The following is a 19152-nucleotide window of genomic DNA, read 5'->3' on the forward strand; positions in this document are numbered from 1 at the left end:
GACAAGTCCTTCCCTCGGGCTCCACAGCTTGGGGTGTTTGGAGCTTTAAGGGGGGAACCATTTCGCCTGGCTGGTCGGGTCTCAGCTGTGCCGCATGGATAGCTCACAACCAGGGGAATGGATCTCACCCAGATAGGTTCAAGGAGGAGATCCCAGGGTGACATCTGGCTTAATCTGAACAGCTGGTTAGGCCCCCTGTTGCCGTGTTAACTATTTATGTTGTGGCTTTAATAAAGTGGCCCTTTAGTACCCAAGCCTTGTGTCTGCCTCTTAATTCCAACTAGGGTAGCAAATCTCCTAATAAGAAAAGAAAGTTAAACCTGACAGGGTAAGAAGCTTGCAAGGAGGACAACACCTTCTTGCAAGTAGAGAAGGCCTACAGCTTCATTGGTGGGAAGTAAGTGTAATCCCACTCCTGTTTATTCAGCTTGCTGTGAAGGGCTGCTGCCTGATTCAGAAAGCTCCAACCACCTTATAGAACGGCCTGCCTGAAGAGATCAGGAAAGTTCCACCTCTCTTGATTTCCCACAACCTATGCAAAACTGTGCTGTGCTGAAAATGACTCAGCAAGATGCCTTGGTAAAGAGACAGGGACTGTTGACTATTCTACTGGGTACTGTTTGTTCATGTAGATATGATCCTACTGGGTAGTTTAGATTTATTCTTGTTTTTAAATTTCTGCAGCCCATACACTATCATTTTGTTCTTTGAATATCCTAGCTGTTAGTCGTGTTGACTTGCACTGTGTAATCCACCTTGAGTCTCAGTGACTATAAACAAACAAACAAACAAAATTTGATCATGCCCTACTATGGAGTTTGCTTGTGAGGCATGCCTACATCAAGTTGCAGACTGGATCCCTTCCCTTCTAGTAGATCTGTTCACAAGCACTCTATGATTATAGCATTTATTAAGCACAAGCAGATAACTCTCTCAAATTGCAGCAGACGAAGTAAAACAGACTCTGCAATAAATCAGAAACCAAGCAATTGCCATGGTACATATACTTGACTCCATAACGAGGCAGGCTCCAGCTTTGGGAGAACACTGCAGGACGTTCCCAGTTGCTTCTCTCCAAATGTGCCACCTTCCTCACATACACATTTCCCTGCATAAGGGAATGTGGCTTATCTCTTTGGCACTCCTTCCACTGCCACTCTTCTCTACCAAGAACAGGTCATGCACCACTATCTCTGCCTTCAGGATGCAAAGAAGCACATTGCTTTTACCATTTATATCATCAGGGCTTTCAGAATCATGGAAGAGCCACACTCCACCATCTGTCCACGCACTCTTCTCTCAAGAAACAAGAGATCACATAAGAGGTCTTATAATGTCACAAATGAAATATGAGATATGATATCAAATCACAGTGGCTTCTTCATTCCCCACCACCACCACCAACAACAACAACAAAATTACAAAGGAAGGCTGGAAGTGTTCAATATATTGTCGAAGGCTTTCACGGCCGGAGAGCGATGGTTGTTGTGGATTTTCCGGGCTGTATAGCCGTGGTCTTGGCATTGTAGTTCCTGACGTTTCACCAGCCACAGCTGCTGGCAAAACGTCAGGAACTACAATGCCAAGACCACGGCTATACAGCCCGGAAAATCCACAACAACCAAGGCTGGAAGTATTAAAAATATTCTGTAGGTTAGTAAACTTTACAAACAAAAAGTTCAAAAATCCTTTCCCATGCTTGCAATGCCCAGTAGGGTAAGAAGTATGAGAATTACATTTTTCTTTTCAAAAACAGACATTACAAAATACATTTAAAATCCATTCCAATTGTAGCAACAAATCAAAGAATATGAACAGCAGAAATCACTGAGATCTTTGCATACAAAGATTTCAGCATTTATGGGTCACAAGGAAACTTTAATTTTTAAAAAAGGAGGAGGAATAAAACACCAACAACATTTTAGAACTCTCTCTCCAAGGGAGGTTTTTTATTTAATTTTAAGATTTCAAAACACAGATTAATGGCAATGAAAACAAGACAAAAGGCCAGGGTGGGAATGAATATGTCAACACAGAGAGAAGAAGGGGGGTGAACCAGAGGCCACTACCCTCCAGCCTTGGATAGATGCTTCCCTCAAGCAGCTGGCCCAAACAGAAAGACACAGTCTCTCCTCTTTCGAAATTCCTCACCACCATTTAATTTACATCCAGAAGAGTCAACATTCTCTAACTGATAAAAGTCCATAATATCAACAGAAAACCGCTGAATGTTGAAATGTGAGAGAGATCTGTTTAAAGACTGAAGCTTCAAAATGGACAGATAACAAAACACAGCAGTGACAGGGAAAAAATCACTAATTTCACTTCATAAGTATAAACACCTTATGTACATTTCCCTCATAACACCAAAATACTGATGACTATGGCCATGGCGATTGCCCCCTGCCTCTTCTACATCTATAACAGTTATATAATTTCTGCCTTCTATTGTAAGCATAGGAGAGACAATATATACAAACTTTGCACGGCTGACTAGTTTTTCAAATATAGTTCCTTATTACAGATTTCATTACATGGCAGAACAGGTCATCTAAATAAAGCCCAACTACACAGGACAGCATTCCATGGACTGAACCTTCCAAACCCCCTCAAAAGCCCTGGCAAACAGACAGGCTGCTGCATCCTGAACCAGATGTAGTTTCTCAGTTGTTTTCAAGGACAGCCTCTCATACACCATCTTGCAGTTATGCAGCCATCAGGTTAATGTAATTTTATTCTGTAATTAATGGAATACAGCTGTTATGTTATGCTGTTTTAATGTAATTTTATACTGTAATTTACATTACTCTTTGTATAATATTTGACATTGTTTTAACCCACCATAAGCCTGCTTGTGAAAAGGGGTGGGTTATAAGTTGAAACAAACAAACAAACAAATATTAAAAGAGCACGGGTAAGAGACTAGGACCCTGTGGCACTCCACAAAACAAATTTCACTGAGTTGATTCTGCACCTCTTGTAGTGACTCAGGGTATCTGGTCAGGCAGAAAAGTGTCAAATCACCAAAGGTTAACACCAAGCTATATTCAAGCCTGTGGATGAGAGTGGAGTGGTCAACTGTGTCAAAAGTCTAGCAGTATTGGCAGGGAAAATTGTCCCCTGTCCAAATTTAAACAAAGATCATCCATCAGTGCAACTAAACCTCTCTCAGTACCCAACCCTGGACAGAAACTAGACTGAAATGGGTCAAGGGCAGATGTGACATCCAGAAAGCTCTGGAGCTGTTCCTACACCACACGCTCTAGCCCCTTTCCTATAAAGGTACATTGGAGATGGGCCTGCAATTGGTCCCCTCATCCCTAACCAATGAAGGTTTTTTGAGCAGATTGCTCTTATATAATGTCAAAGGAATCAATACAGTGCATATGGAGCAATGAAATGTGCAGTACATGGTTCGTGTGTTTACATTCAACTTAGTTTTGAAATTTCTGACAGGCCAGAGCATTCCAGTCATGCTAAGTGACCCCAGGGTAACGATTCCCTTCCCCTGGTGGGGGTGGGGGATCCCCCGCTTTCACCCTCCACCCCCTGCCTCCACTTACCAGACTGGTGAGAGGAAAGTATGGGAATGGGTCCCCTGGGCTTGCTCCCGAGGTGGCACAACAACGTCACTGATATTATCACACCACCACAAGAGCATTTGGGCACTTTGCCACAGGCTGGTTTGGGCCTTAAACAGGCCAAATTGGGCCCATTTGAGGCCCAAATGGGCCACTATGAAATGCACATGAACTCCTGCACCTGCATGGTGACATCATCGGAAATGTCTTCACTGGAACTGACATCATCGCGCAGCCACGAAATGTGAAGAGGGGAAGAAGGGAAGACCCATGTCTCCCCCCTCCCACTGGGAAGGTAAGGATACCAGACAACCCTACCCCAGGGCAACCCACTGGGTTGAGGAAAGGTGGGGTAATTGAAACCAGTTGTATAGTATTACATCCTGACTATTGTATCAGAAGAAATACCTTGTGCTACTTCATGATCAAAAGAACAGACAATAGGGATAAAATGGCCTTCACTTAATGCAAGGAGGCTACAAGGCCTAGCGCTTCTGCTTGCATAAGGACTACTGTATTTTGGTGTGATCCAACCCTTTGATTTTACTATTAAGAATGTGAACATTCAATACCTTCATTTGACAAAGCAAAAATGTGATTGTCACGTGATAGGGAACAGATTAGTGACAGCCCAACAATTTCTGATGTGGGCAGAGGGTGCAGTTGTTGTACACGCTTTGAACTCAAATGAGGCACAAGTCACTGATTCGTGAGGCCTTTTTAATGTGGATTTAGTCCTGACAGTAAAAATTGGAGCAATTAAACAACCACCTAATCTTGTTTCCTGAAGTATCCACCCCCCCTCCCATCATTTTTAAGAGTGGGATGGGGATTTTCCACAAACCCTCAGGAACACTACTTTATAAAACTTTCTAGAAATAGTCCCAAAAACGTTCTTTAATTTTTTTTACAACTAAAACTTAATAAAATGAATTCATGAAGCAAATATACATCAGGAAATAATTGAGAACACAGGAAATCTTAATTTATGTGATTTATTTTGCAACTAGAGCATGGAAAGACAGGGAATTAGTGTTCTAATCATGACAGTTCTTTCCGCTTTAAATAAACTTAAATTTTTAAATGAAAAACAGGTTCAACCACAGCACCACCATTTTGGGGAGAAAAGGAAAGAAACAACAAAACCGAGTTCACAATTTCAAATTATTTCAGTTATTGCTCCATCAAACTCAGGATTTCCATGTACAGTCTCTGTGGGGCATCAAGGCCCCAAATGAAATCCCAGTGGTTCCAGTCAGGAAAATGCTTGTAATGAATGACACTTTTCAGCCGAGATTTTAACTCTTCTGTTTCCTTTGGCTGGCAAACCCAGTCTTGTCCTCCACTCCACATAGCTATTGGAACAGCGATTTCTTCTATCCTGTACAAGGGAGGAGTGGTCTGGGAAAAGTAAATAATATAAGAATGAACTGGAGACAATACTACCCAAGTTGAATCATCTGTGTGGAATTTCTCGGGAAACCAAAAAGGATTTGAAGAAACCAGCACAATGCCTCAGGGAATTTCCATAGATCCCCAAAATGATTACTTCCAAACCATTTGAAGAAAATGCAGAAATTTCTCTTCAGGTGAAACTTCATCAAAGTAAGACTAGAGACACTCATATGTGTGTGCCTGAAGCTGCATTTTTACAGCAGAATATCCTTTCTGGTTCTGTGGGGCAGCATCTCTTTCCCTTGCTCCATTGTTTCCTTATTTGCTTTATAAAACTGAGGGCCAAGCTACACATGACGAATGACACTTGAACGGCAAGTGTATTTCTCCCTGTTCACTTGCCCTCCACTCAATCCACTTGCCGTTCAAGTGTCATTCGTCATGTGTAGCTTGGCCCTTAGTGAGTCTCCTCATTGTCTTTGGGACAAATTGCTTTCAGGTTCTGGGAAACAGTGCTGATGAAATCCTCAAAAATTCCAATTACAACACAAAATACACAGGAAGGAGGAGCAGGAACCCCAGATGGTTCATAATCATTCAACCCAAGAGAAACAGTATCAATCTTTGAATAACAGCACAAAATCCAGAATACCTTTAAGGGCCCCCACATTCATTTATTCCCATTGGGGATTGGGCAGAGATCTCTTTGGGGAAAACAGAGCCTGAGAACCCAGTTTCCCCATACTTGGTTTTCCCCTCAAGGGATCTTGGGGGTGATGTATTGCGGGGGCAAGAGCAGTTCGGGGGCTGTTGGGGAATTCTCACTCCCATGTGACAGAGATCTGGAGGAGTTAGCCATGTTAGTCTGTAGTAGCAAAATCAAAAAGAGTCCAGTAGCACCTTTAAGACTAACCAACTTTATTGTAGAATAAGCTTTCGAGAATCACAGTTCTCTTCGCCATATGACAGAGGGATCCATGCAGAAGTTTTGCCCATGTGGAATCCCACGTTCTGTCATCCCACAATCCCCTCCCCCCAGCAGTCAGGCTGAGGGTGATAAGGTTAGTCAGCAGGCGGGCCCACAAACAGCAGCTATCTTTGCAGAACAGCACAAAACTCAGAATACATTTAGGAGCTCCAAGATTTATTTACTCCCCTTCTAAGCCCATGACCCATGAACCCAATGGTATTCATACCTGGTTGTATATATCTTTGTTTAACCAGCCATAGTCAAACTTTCTGGGTTTTCCCATTTTGGCTACCTAGAAAATGAAAGAACAGAAGGATTGAGTAGAAATATTTGGCTCTCACAAATGAGATGAATCAGTGAGACTACTGGAAACAATTAACAAGGAGGTAATGACATGCGTGGAACGCTGAGCAACTTTATAACCATGATGGATTCAACCTATTCCTCATCATTTATTTGGTAATGTGTATGTTTCCTAAGCACAGACTTTTGTCAGACCTAGCACAATATACGAGCTAGTCACAGGACCTTTCGGGTGCTATTTCAACAGAAACAGTGCATAGGTTTTTCACTGCCCCCAAAGTCAGTCTTATATAGTGCAATGAACAAACTTCAGTACTAATAATAAGGATAAGAATAACAACACTCAGAGCGGTGAACAAAGTCAGTGTGATTACTATCCCCAGAATACAGCTCGGGAGCTGTGGCTGGGAAGAGCGGCTTACCCAAGGCCACATGCAGAGTTCATGGCAGGGGTAGAAGTCGAACCAACAGAGTGCTGACTTGGAGTCCAGCCACTTAACCACTATGCTACAGCAGCTCTTGACAACCAAAATCACATGAACACACGGAGCTGTCTTATACAGAGACAAGCACTGCTCCACCCCTATATGGTTCTATAAGTCAGTTCACATTACTTTTCGTGTAATAATAAATACATTTTCTACAGAGTTGGTATATTCAGTCAGTACATTTTCCTTAACTCTACCTGGCTCCAGTGGATCACATTTTTCACAGAAGTATAATCGGGAAATCGTGACATATACACATCAGTCCGACTCTGCAAGGGAAAAGATATATTTAGAAGGCATTTTTGTACCATAACAGATGAGAAGCAACACACCTTTGGTCCTTACAGCATGGCTTCATGAGGGAATGCAGACATGCAAGTCAAACATAGCCATGGAGCATTAGCTGCTAAAGTGTAAAATGCTCATCTTCATTGATGAGTGCTAAAGTAGACATGACAGGGGGGCAGGGGCCTATTTACACTGCCTCTTTAATCTGCAAAGTGTGAAATAAAGAGTGGTAATTAACTGAGTTATGTACAGGAGTTAATTTTCTTAAGAGTAATTCACAGAGATACTGTAACAGCAATCTAAGCAGTAAATGTGATAGAGAATGGAAAAGATATAATAGAAATAATTAATGAGGTTTTGCAAACCCAAATAAATAAGAACCCAGAGTTGTTGCTACTGAACTTGGGAATGGAAGAAGTTCCAAGGCAGTACAGAACATTGCTATTTTACATGACTACAGCAGCAAGACTTTTGTTTGCGCAGAAATGGAAAGTGCAAGAAATACCAACTACAGAAGATTGGATTTACAAATTGCTGTACATGGCTGAGATGGACAAAATGACAAGAAAACTTAAAGATCTTGATCCAGGAGAATATATTGCAGACTGGGAGAAATTGAAACAATATCTAGAAAAAAAATGGGATGTGAAAGGAAGATTGTGGCAGTTTGAGAATTATTAATATGTGATTTTATAAAGGGGAGAGAGAAGTAACTTTACCATTAATGGGGAAACTTAGCTATTAATTAATTTAAGCTAATATTAGTAATAAGGAGATTGTATTAAAAATAGATAGTTTAAATAGTGAAATGTAGATTGATATATTAGAAAATTGGAGATATAGAAGAATTTGAACATGCTTAGAATAAGTGATATAACATATATAGGATTTAGAAAAAGTATGGTTAAGAGTAATTTGAGTAATAAGAGGGGGTTTGGGGTTGGAAAGCTGTTGGAAGTCACTAAGGAGGGGGGGAAAGGGTGGGGGCTGATATAATTTAGATAAGACGGGGAATTTGTGTATTGAATAACATTGTATGTACTCACCAATAAAAAAATTTTAAAAAAAGAGAGAATGGAAAAGCTTTCACCTCTCTCACCCTGCCATGGATTTTCCAGGCCATGTGGAGTAAAACAGCTTGCTGGATTAGACAGCACGGTTCTGATCCAACCAGGGTCCCTCCTATGTTCTTAAACGGAGACTTAAGTTGCCATACAAGCAAGAAGGACAATTCTATATAGCAGGTCTTGTCTTTCCTTAAAAGAATGGCTATACTAGCCAGACCGGAGAACACTTTCCATTGGAGCCTGGAGAAAACTGAAGATAGGAGAAGCCACCCAACCAGCCATCCTGGCAACAGCACACCAGGGTCATCTGGAACCTGTTCAATGAAACCTGTTCAATAAGCCCCACATTTTGCTGTTTCAGAACTGCAGAAAAGTAGGGAAACGTTGCAGACCAGTGGGACAGAGCTATACTTAGCATTTTGAGCTCTTTAACATACCAAAACACATACAGGAAAGTTGCTATGCCAAAGGACTATGGGTCAACATCAATCTGGGTATTTTTTATTTTACTTATTCACAACCCAATCCTAAGAAGGGGGGAAAGTGCATAGGGAGAGAACCAAGGCTTATGTGGGCATAAGTGGCTCCTACATGGGTGTAAATGCCCTTCCGCCGGCGGTGGCACGAGGCGTGCCTCCACTGCCATGCTGCCACCAGCAGGAATGCCTGGTGGGCAGATGGAGGTGGAGAAGCAGCGTAGGGCCCCATATCGGTGCAGGAGGGGGCAGGACAGAGGGCGGGGCCGGAGTTCATTTGCTCCCTAAGCCCTTCCAGGAGCAGGAACGCCCACAGCAGCACAAAAGAGCTACGCCATGAAAAAATAAGGCATAGCCCATAGGCACCCATTGAACGGGGAAACTCCAGCCCCCTCTCCGAGCACCCAGCCCCGCCCCCAGGGCCCGAAGAAGCATAGGATGGAAAGTATCATGGGGGCCAATCCATGTACGCTTCTGGCATGGACGAGCCCCCCTCCTCGCACTCAATCACCTGCTCACGCACCCTACAAAACAGCCAGCCGCGCTGCCCATGACCTCAGGTAAGTGAGTACATGGCTGAAAGCTCTGCCTGTTTCCCTTCCGCTGTGGATACTTTGAATACGAGGCGGGAGAGTGGGTACCCACGGTGGTGGGCACTGAGTGCACTTTAGGGACATTGTGAGAAAACTGGGAGAACTTTGCACTCGCTCAAGGGAAGAAGGGCAAAGTCCAGAATGTCTGGCTAACAATAACCACTCAAGTTTCCTTGCAGGTTATCGGACTCTGAAGTTCCATCTCAGTAAGGAGCGAGGTAGCACTTACAGGTAAGTAGGAGCTAATCCAGCTTGCTGATTTGTGCTGGCTGCCCTATCACGTGAACTTGCCTGACAGCTAGACTTGGCGGGGGAGAGGACAGTGGCTGCAGCCCCTGCCTGCCCCAGAGGCAGATGCCCAGAAAACTACTCTTGACCAGGTGTTTGTAACTATCTGCTCACTTTCTCCCTTAAAGGCAAAATCACCCCAAGGCAGAGTGCTTCCTCGCCAGAGGGTCTTGCATCAGCCAGTCGCTAACTGCACCTGTGGAGCTCCCGCTGCTGCTCTCTACTATGTGCACCTTCTCAGATGTTGGAGTGTGTGCTTTGGCTCGGCTGAATTACTTGCTGCACATCTGTACCTTTCCCTTATAGGCACGTCGTGACTCGGCCAGGAGACAACCAAGCATGTCTGCTTCAGCCTCCCCCCTTCGATCCTCTGCGAGTGTCATTCAGATCCAGCCCAGGAAGCAATATCTCAAAGCAGTCCGCATCTCCACCCCACCCCTGGGAGCACAGAATGAGGGCTGCTCAAAATGCGATGGCTCCCGAGGGACAGTGGCACTTTTTCCAGTTCAATAAAACGTGTTGAAAAACAACAAACTTCTGTATTTACATGCCTGACTGACATTGTCATTAGCCCCTCTCTCAACACCCTGTCACACGTGCACTCACACATCCCACAAATGTATCAAGTGCCTCCATGCCCGTCCAGCCTCCCTGCCCTCTCCCCCCCCCCCTCAATGTAACTTCAGGCAGAAAGGTGGGAATTGAACTGTGAGCCATGAATATCTGGGGTGGGAGGAGGCACTGAAGACTTTCATTCTCTGATAGCCTGAGCTGCTTGCATCTGATAAGCCAGGAAGATGGTTGCTGCAGGTGGAAAGCTGCTGCCAGGGGGTGGGGGATGTGTTTGCGGAAGCAGTGACAGACTTGGCGTGGGGAGGGTCTGTTAGTTCACTTTGGGGGGAGCATCTGCCCAGTACTGGGACATGGCTGTCAAGGTCAGGCCCCTGTTCTCACTTTGTAGAGATGCAGTGATGTGTTCAAGTTGCGCAGCAGCAAGTCTGAGCGCTCTTTTCATTCCCCTCGCTTCCAAATGGACTCCCGGCCTCCCATGTGGTTCCCAATGGGCATTCCTGTCACTCATTGATGGCCCTGCCTCCCCCCCCCTCACTTGCTTATTTGGAACCTGGGGACTACTTAGGGTTGCCAGTCTCCAGGTGGTAGCTGGAGATCTCCCAGAATTACAACTGATCTCCAGGCAACAGAGATCAGCTCCCTACTATCCGGCCCTACTTTTCAGGGAGGGGAACCTGTTTCTTGCGGTGGTGGTGGGTATTCACAGGCACACCAAGGTATTCTTGCGGTGGTGGTGGGTATTCACAGGCACACCAAGCTGCAGCCACCGGCCTGGACCTCATTGGAAACAGGGGCTGGACGGGCAAGAGGGTGGGTGTTCGATATGAACCTTTGCTGTCACCTCTGCCCCCCTCCCTGGCAGGGATGCCTCCTCTCTGACGGGGGGCGCTTAATGGTGGCAGCGGGGATCACAGCCTCCCCATTGGCTGCACCACTGCTTGCCCCTCGCCTGGATTCAGGGGAGGGGTGTGGCCACTGGCTGGTGTGAGTGGGGTTGTCAGGGGAACGGGGGGGGGGTGCTCCTCCCAGCAGCTGCACCTTGCTTTGTCATGCTCGGGTGCCTGCGGAACTCAACTTCAAAAGTCCATAGGGAGCCGTGTAGCGGTGCCCCATTTACACAGAAGCACGAGTACCGATGCTGTCTTGGGGGTTAGAATTGCGCTCTCAATGTATTAATTGTCTGCCTTTCTCACTGAGATCCAAGGCAGATTACACAATGCAAGTGAAAGATGATACGATCACCAGGTAGGGCATTCACCAAGCCAGTACATTAATGAACAACAGTTACTATATTCAGTAAAAACAGATACAATAAGACACAGTAGGAAAAAATGTGAAGATAAGCAAAAAGTCAAGCATAGAGATTAAAGCTTTCTGAAATAATCCATAACTAATTTACATGGCATCTTAAGCAATGTGGAAACCCTATAGTGGCAAAGGGAGGGGCCACAGCAGGGTATAATGCCATGGAGTCAACCCTCCAAAGCAAGGAAAATTTTCTCCAAGGAAAATTGTCTCTATGCCCTGAAGATCAGTTGCAATTTCAGGAGATCTCCAGCCACCACCTGGAGGCTGGCAACCCTATGAGGAGAGTCTGCACTGCATTCGCAAGGCAGCTAGCTCACTGGGTACCTAGCTGGCCCTCCTGCAGTGGCTGCTGGCCAAGGAGCGTGCCAAACTGGCGGTGGCAGCGTGGGCAGCTGTGCCAGAGGGCTGCGAGGTAATGGGCAGGAAGGCGAGTGGGCCCAAATCACAGGAATGCTGCTGGGGAGGGCAGTAGTGCCCTGCTCCATGATGTCACTTCCCGGAAGTAATGTCATTGCATGATCCCGGGAGTGCATGCGTGCAAACCACGCACGCATGTGGTGCTAGGGCGCCACCTCCTGCCATCTGTTGCCCCAGATGCTGGCAACCCATGCTACACTGCTGAGTTCAACCACCTCTTTTCCCAGAAAAAATCCCTGGCAATAGTAGTAGTAGTAGAAGTAGTAATTGAAGTAGAAGTAATATTGACCTTTATTGTTTTACTAGGTTTTTATGATGATTTGTTTTGATTGTTTTTTATTGTATGCTCAGTTGCTTCGTACTCTTGGATTTGAGCTACCTTGAGCAGGACTGGAGAGTTCTCATATAAATTCTCTAAACAAATAAATAAGTAAGTAAAATGTAGGAATCTTAGAAATTCTAGAAGTACCAGGTGATTTGCTAGCTTACAAGCAAATGTGCTGTGCAGCCAGGGCTAGAAAAAACACTGTTAAGTGAGTTAACATTGACTAAAGAAATACAAAAATCTGACAATGACATGAATTCCCTGCCAGGAATTGAGCCCATGGTATGTTTTAAACCTTGGAAGTAGTAGGGCAAAATGTCACCTGGGTGCCCTGCTCTGAAAAGTGTTGGGGAAAAGGGTTAAAATAGCTTAAAATCAGAGGTGCAATGGATCTTGAATCAATAGAGAGTCAGAGCATCAGTTTGCTTTTTAAAAATCATATACTTCTAAAGGAAAAAGGTGCACAGGATTGCTACAAATAACCAATTCTAAGGCGACATTTTGCTGACCACAAGTACAGACAAAGAGATAGACAGGAAATGGATATTTTTCCTCTGTCTTCTTGACCCTGAAAGAAAATCACCTGACCTATTGACCAATAACAATTTATAAACACCCTTCAGTTTCTCAGGTGGCTAGGCTATTGGCTTTGTGCCAGGTTCTCTTCCAGGTCAATCTAAACAATAGCATGGTAGGTAAACACATTAACCCCATAATGACTGAATGTCAGACCTTGCAACACACATACATTCCAACAAAAAGGACACCCAGGCAGCCCAAGAGAGAGTTACGGTAACAAAAGAACCACACCATAACAACCTAACTAATACAATTCACGCCTATGTTCAAAATAATTACAACAATCATACAGAGCTAGCTTATGAAGACATTCACAATTCAGTTTCATCAAGCCATGTTACTAATTCATAAACAGAGTAATAAGCAATAATTTGCATTGTATTAGTTAGGCTGTGAAAAGGAAGCAAGCTGCAGAAAGTTTAGCCACTTCAGTCAAGGAAGCCTCCTTGTTCCAGCTGCTGTTTCCTGAGGCCCACAAGAGAGCCAAGGCAAAGGGTGATGCCTCCAAGATGAGGCTTTGCATGGCTGCAGGGCTTTTCTGAGTGACTGGGACCCAAGGGAGTGGCGCTCGTGAGTCCGGTCCTTCACACACTAAAAATACATATTTGATTTGAAAATACCTCATTTAGATTTTTCTCATTGAATCCACTAATAAGAAGAAGAACTTGCTTGCAGACTACATCTAGTAGTTGGTGGCGGCAGCTTTGGGCCACAAGTGCTCTGGTTCTTGGACTCAACAGGGAGAGTTCTTTTGTGCCAAATATAATCTGCATAAAAAAGAAATGTTCTTCGCAGTCTGCATCATTCAAATATTTAATACAGCAGGAGATGCATTCTTGTGGCCAAGTCATAAGGGCTTTTTTCATAAAATAGTGATTTGGTTTCTTTCTCTGATGCAATATGTTGGCATATTCTGGGGCATGTATGCAGCTGCATGCAAGAGGGTTGTCTCCCCCCCTCCTGTGTTTGGGTGAGCTTTTAGCACACTCCTCCATTGCACATGTTAAGCTGTCTGGCTACTGACATGAAAAGTGAAGCCCTTATTTCAGAGTCCTCCTGAACTTATCAAGGCCACTCTGTATTGCCCCTAAAAGAACTATTAGTGGCACCTTGCTGTTACTACAGCTCTGCTCATTCTCTGTCAGGTTACTTGTCTGTTAAAGGGAATGGGGGAGAGGATAAATTAATTTGCCCACCTTCACATGAAAAGATTTTGAAGGTTCAGGTAGGATTTTTAAATTGTCCTACCCTCCTTCAAGTACTGGTTAGGAATGCTCAAACTCATGCCAGTTCATCTCATATCCTGTTCAGTAGTCCGGATTCAGGAACAGGAAGATGATTGTTGTTCGATGATTGGTTCAACTGTTCATTGTACTACTTGTGGTTGTTTGCATATTGCTTAACCATATTCCTACAACAGCATGCAATTAGCTTTTTGCACAAGCATGTTCTCACATAACTGCTACAGACAATTAAATCAGTCACAAATCATATCCATCGGTGTTCATCTAAGTAGGCCCTAGAGCGAGTAATAGTGTGTGCAGTTTTGGAGAAATCAATTGTCAGCTGGCAAAATTCATGGTATCCTCCTTGGTCCTTGTGGTTCCTCGGCCTATGCACCTATTAAAGGCTCCTTCCATCATGAAATGTTATCTATCAGTGATGGCACCCTAATTCTATAGAAGTTCGAATGCAATGATTTGGGGTTTTTAAATGCTTGTCGATATTCAGGAGTTTGGAGAGAATTAACAATCACCCACGGTATTGGAGAAGATGGCTCCCTACATACATACAATTTGTCTTTACTATAAAAAATGTTATTCACACAAACCTTCAGCCATGCTTCTGGAAAGCGCAGAAGTTGTAAAATGGGGCTCACAGTATGTTGTAATGTATATCCAGGTCCCAAGGCAAAAAACATTTTAATTTTTGAAACTAATTCAGGCTTTTCAGAAAATGCCACAAGAGCTAGAAAAAGAGGAGAGATTCTTGAGAAAGAAAACAACAATGATAATAACAATATCCACTATATAACCAAAATAAGACTATGGTTGACAACTGTTATGCAATATCATAACACTGGAGCAAGAACACACATTTTTATGTAAGGTGGAATGCTGTCTTTGAATAAATGCTTACTTCTCCCTCCCTCCCCTTTGAATATTGAATAACTAATACCAGTTCTGTTACTTTATAAAGTTATTATACATTTTTACATTTTAAACTAAGAAAGAATCCAAGATATTAGAAAACAAAGAAACAATCAAACCATGAAGGAAATTTTCTGTCATGATTCATCACTAACAATCCTGTTACATGGGGTTATTTTTCTACCGTAGCATATATTTTTCTGCGATGAGGTAAATGTTCTCCAGTAAAAGCTCCTGGCTTGTGCCAACCTGACAAATATGACTCCGGGGGAACTGACTTCAGTCATCTGCAGATTAATTGTAATTTCAGTAGATCGCCAGGTCCCACCTGGAGGTTGGCAACCGTAATTTCCCAGGCCACAGTAGAACAGACCTCGCAGCCCTTCCTCTCTATTACAGCTGCCTTTCTTGTATTTCAATAGAATATAGACATAGCCAAGAACCAAAGTTTTTCTTCTGCATACTTGAATGCTTTCCATGTACCTATGGTACTTCCCTGAGCATGGCCAGCATAATAGATTTTCTCCTGTCTGCTTTTCTGAAGAACAAAGTCTGTCATGGCAGGAAGATCATAAATACCCATTTCATGAAAACTGAAAAACAAAGCAAACAAACACACACGCCTCAGTGAAAGGAGTTCATATTTGTCAGTGTAAACTGGCTTTGGTTCCAGAAAGCACCAGTAGAAATATTAATGTAACTGAAGAAGAGAGTGGGCAATATTCAAATGCCTAGGTATCTGTCCTTATGTAAGGCAAGGATCCTCTTCACATACTCATATCCCTAGACTTGCAAACAAAGAACAGCTCAGTTAACATAATAGGACTTTTCTTGTCCCACAGGTTTACCAGGACTCCTTAAAACCCTTCCCACTGCAGTGGTTGACACATCTCTTGTCACTTAGCTCCTGCCCAGTTTCCCTGAAGGCCATGCCTCTTCCAGCTGTGCTTGCTCTTCTCCCAACTGCTTGCATTTCCCTCTTTCTCTTTAGCAGAGCAACAATGAGAAAGAGCTGGGGAAACTCTGCAGTGGGAAACACACAGACTAGCAGATGTTATTTATGTTGGAATAGGCGACTCAGTATGCCTTGGACATTGGGGGGTGCTGCATGTCTCTCTTGTATGTTTGTGTAACTCTAGCAAGCTGCAACTCTCTTGTCTAAAGTGGGAACACCTCCCGACTCCTCCTTCTTGCCTCTATGCCTTTTGGGAAATCTCTCTCTTTCCTTGTGGCTTTCCAAGGAGAAGGATGTAAATTCTTGACGCTCCACATGGAGCCCTTCTTTTGTCCACAGACCCACACTTCCAGCCCCAATGCCTACTTTTCAGGCCGTGGTCTTAGAATAAGAATGTAAATCTTTAGATTAGAATCTTTCCCCTTCTCCTACAAGATATTGCTGTGGAAGAAATCTACTACAATAAAACTGTAAGTGGTATCTTTTTTTGATTTTGTCTGAAGACTAATTAATACACATTTTAGGGGTTTAAATGCTTCTGCCTAAATAACTCTGCTGTTACTCTGCTATGTTACTAAACTAAACCAACCCATATATATATTTCCAATAATTTATTATGTATTTCTTTTTCAGCTTTCAAAATGTACTTTCCAGCAAGGTTTATTCTAAGTACGCAAAATCAGAAACAGGAAATAGGGAACCTTTTTCCACAAAAGGCCTTTATTACCCCGTAAACTATTTTAGGCACAGAGAGATTTAAAATTATTCAAAAATAATCTCACAGGGATTACATTAATTTTTATACTAGCTACCAATGGGATACAAACAGGAGTAAAGTTAGTCAAAGAATAATACATTTCGAATTAAAACTGTATTGTTCCTTGAATGCCACATTTCAGTTAATTCTCACCAAATGAACTTACCTGAAATCCCAAAATTCCTCTTGGTCTACTGTAAGGAATTTGTGTCTTCTAGACCAGGAATTGCCCCTGTTATTTCCAATCCACACATCATATCCTGCATCTGCTAGCATGAATCCCAGGCTACTATTAGGCAGATTTGCTACCCAGACGCTGCCTTCCATAGTCAGAGCATGCATCAGCAGTACAGCAGCCTTTGACCCTGAAAAATAAAATACTTTAACTTAAAAGCTCTACAAGAGGACACACAAAATTAAAAATTCTACAGGACTGACTGCCCACAATTTCTTCATTCAAGCATCACTTCCCATGACATGTTGATCATCTAGCATGAGTCTGATGTTAGGATCAAGGACTGAAAGAAAAAATGAAGAAAGTGAAGGGGAAACTGGCTGCCAAAATAAAGCAAAAGCAGAAACAATCAAGGAAAGCAGATATGACCTCTGATTGAGGCTAAGGCTGAAACTCTGATATCGTGTGTCCTGTTTTTGTTTCTAATACATCAGAATCTAGAACATACACACATAGGACTAGACCAAACCAAGGTCATCTTTAACGCACAACATGACAAACTGGAAAGGGAGCTAAATGATGAGCTCTGCTGATGGGCATGCCCTTTGAATCCTTTTCTCGCCTTAGCAAATGCAAAAAGAGGCAGGAAGCAAGCCTGAAACAGGAGCAGAAACCTCACTCCAGGCCCAATACTGAAGGAGAGGAAAGTCCTGCCAGTACAAGGCATGATAAGAAATAACAAAACGTTTCTTAATTCAGTCTGCATTGTTCAGTTATTTCTCTTATTTTACATTATTTTGTTGATAGATTCACTATTTCATATTTTATTTATTTTTACTGCCATTCATGGGAAGGAGCAACAAGCTATGCAAAGAAAAGCAGCCCTGGAAAGTGTGATTCAGCAGGCATTGCCCACATTACTTATGTATCCATAAGAAAACAAGGGCCCCCAGACTTACCTGGGTGGTCGGGTTGTAGCCTGCAGGGCGGCGGTGAGGCACATGGCATGGTTGCCACCATTTTTGGGCTCACCTAGCAGTTCCTGCTGGGAAGCCCATGCTCCTCGGAAAGTCAAACTCCCAGACTTACCCAGCAGCTCCTGTTTTTGCTTCTAATACATCAGAATCTATAACAAATACACACACGGAGGACTGGACCAAATAAAGGTCGTCTCTTTAAGGCACAGCATGGCAAACTGGAAAGGGAGCGAAAATCTCCATCACAGTCAGGATTACCTCTCCCAGACTTCTTTTTTTTTTAACCCTGTCTATGATTGTTTCCTGTAAAAATGTCTACTTTGATAAAAATATCCATTACAGAGAGGTTTGGAGGCTACACCTTCTGCAGTCAGTACTGGTTTCTTTGAGGATTCGGTTTCGTTTTCTCAGCCATGCCGGACGCTCCTCTCGGCTGGTCTGGGAGGAAACGACCGGGCACCCTGACCGGGCGGCTGACCCGCAAGGATTAGCCCCCAGGACTCCCAGGGAGGGAGCCAGGGTCCGGGACGCGGCGGGAAGAACTCCCCGAAATCAATGCGGGGGGGGAATTGCCCGTTTGTCCCTATGGAGGCCGGCAGATGTGCGCGGCGCCTCGAGTGCCGCCGGGCAACGAGAAACGGCAAGTAAAAGAAACAGGCGGAAGCCTGTAAACAAGCGAATCCCTTCTGTTCTACAAGCGTTTGTGAAGGAGAGGTTGATCTGAAGAAGACTCGCTCTTCCCCTTCGTTGAGTTCCAGAATTTTGTTGGCGTCCCCCCCCCCCAAATGGCAGCAAAGAGGCAAAGTCCCGCTCTCGGTAAGTCAATCTCGGCTACCTTGCAGAAGGGGGAGTCGCTCGAAGAGTTGGTACGCAGGGCGGTGGTGGAAGCTATAAAACCCTTTGTTGACAAGCTGAACGAAACTGATCAAGGGGTGGGCTTAATTGAAAGCGAGGTGAGGACCATTGGGGCAGCGGCGGGGGGGGCAGGGGGGTCTGCTCTGGAGGGTGCGTCACTTGTGAAGGCTACAAAAAAGGACCTGGGGTTGGTGGAGGGCCAGCTGGTCGGGCTGCAGGTGGAGCGAGCGCAGACAATTTTGCGTCTCCAGGGCGTGGGAGAGGGGGGGGGGTGGGGATCTGTGGGATTTGGTCTCGGAATTACTGGCGACACCCGCGAGGACGACTAAAGAAGAGGTTAAAAGCGCCATTTTGGAGGTCCGTCGGGCTTCTTCAAAATGTGCAGCGGGGCGACAGTTGCCTCGTGAGATCATTATTGACTTTTCATCTAGAGAGATTCGGGACGCCGTCCTATATGGCTCATACGGTGCGGATTTGGACTTTATGGGTTTGAAAGTCGGGATTTTGGGGGACGTTCCATTTCTAGTCCGGAAACGGCGTTTTAAATATAAAAAGTTTGTAGCACTTCTGAGGGACCATGGAATAAAGTACAAATGGTTATTCCCGGAAGGAATATGGTTCAGATATAAAGA

At 44.1% G+C, this 19152-nt stretch overlaps 1 protein-coding gene across 3 annotated transcripts in view; it reads right to left on the reverse strand.

The window, feature by feature from the left end:
• Nucleotides 1–4562: 4562 nt before the first annotated feature.
• The window catches only part of LOC129331686 (lipase member M-like), a 59759-nt gene continuing 45169 nt past the window's right edge, over nt 4563–19152 (reverse strand). For all 3 annotated transcript variants that reach the window (XM_054982116.1, XM_054982117.1, XM_054982115.1), the window contains 7 exons: nt 16680–16878; nt 15285–15394; nt 14483–14619; nt 13272–13418; nt 6935–7006; nt 6173–6238; nt 4563–4982 (listed from right to left, as the gene is read on the reverse strand). In XM_054982116.1, coding sequence (XP_054838091.1) covers nt 4755–4982; nt 6173–6238; nt 6935–7006; nt 13272–13418; nt 14483–14619; nt 15285–15394; nt 16680–16878 — 959 coding nt within the window. In that variant the 3' untranslated portion in view covers nt 4563–4754. The remainder of the gene's footprint in view (nt 4983–6172; nt 6239–6934; nt 7007–13271; nt 13419–14482; nt 14620–15284; nt 15395–16679; nt 16879–19152) is intronic.

This window comes from Eublepharis macularius, chromosome 6, assembly GCF_028583425.1.
Source record: "Eublepharis macularius isolate TG4126 chromosome 6, MPM_Emac_v1.0, whole genome shotgun sequence".
Classification (NCBI taxonomy): domain Eukaryota; kingdom Metazoa; phylum Chordata; class Lepidosauria; order Squamata; family Eublepharidae; genus Eublepharis; species Eublepharis macularius.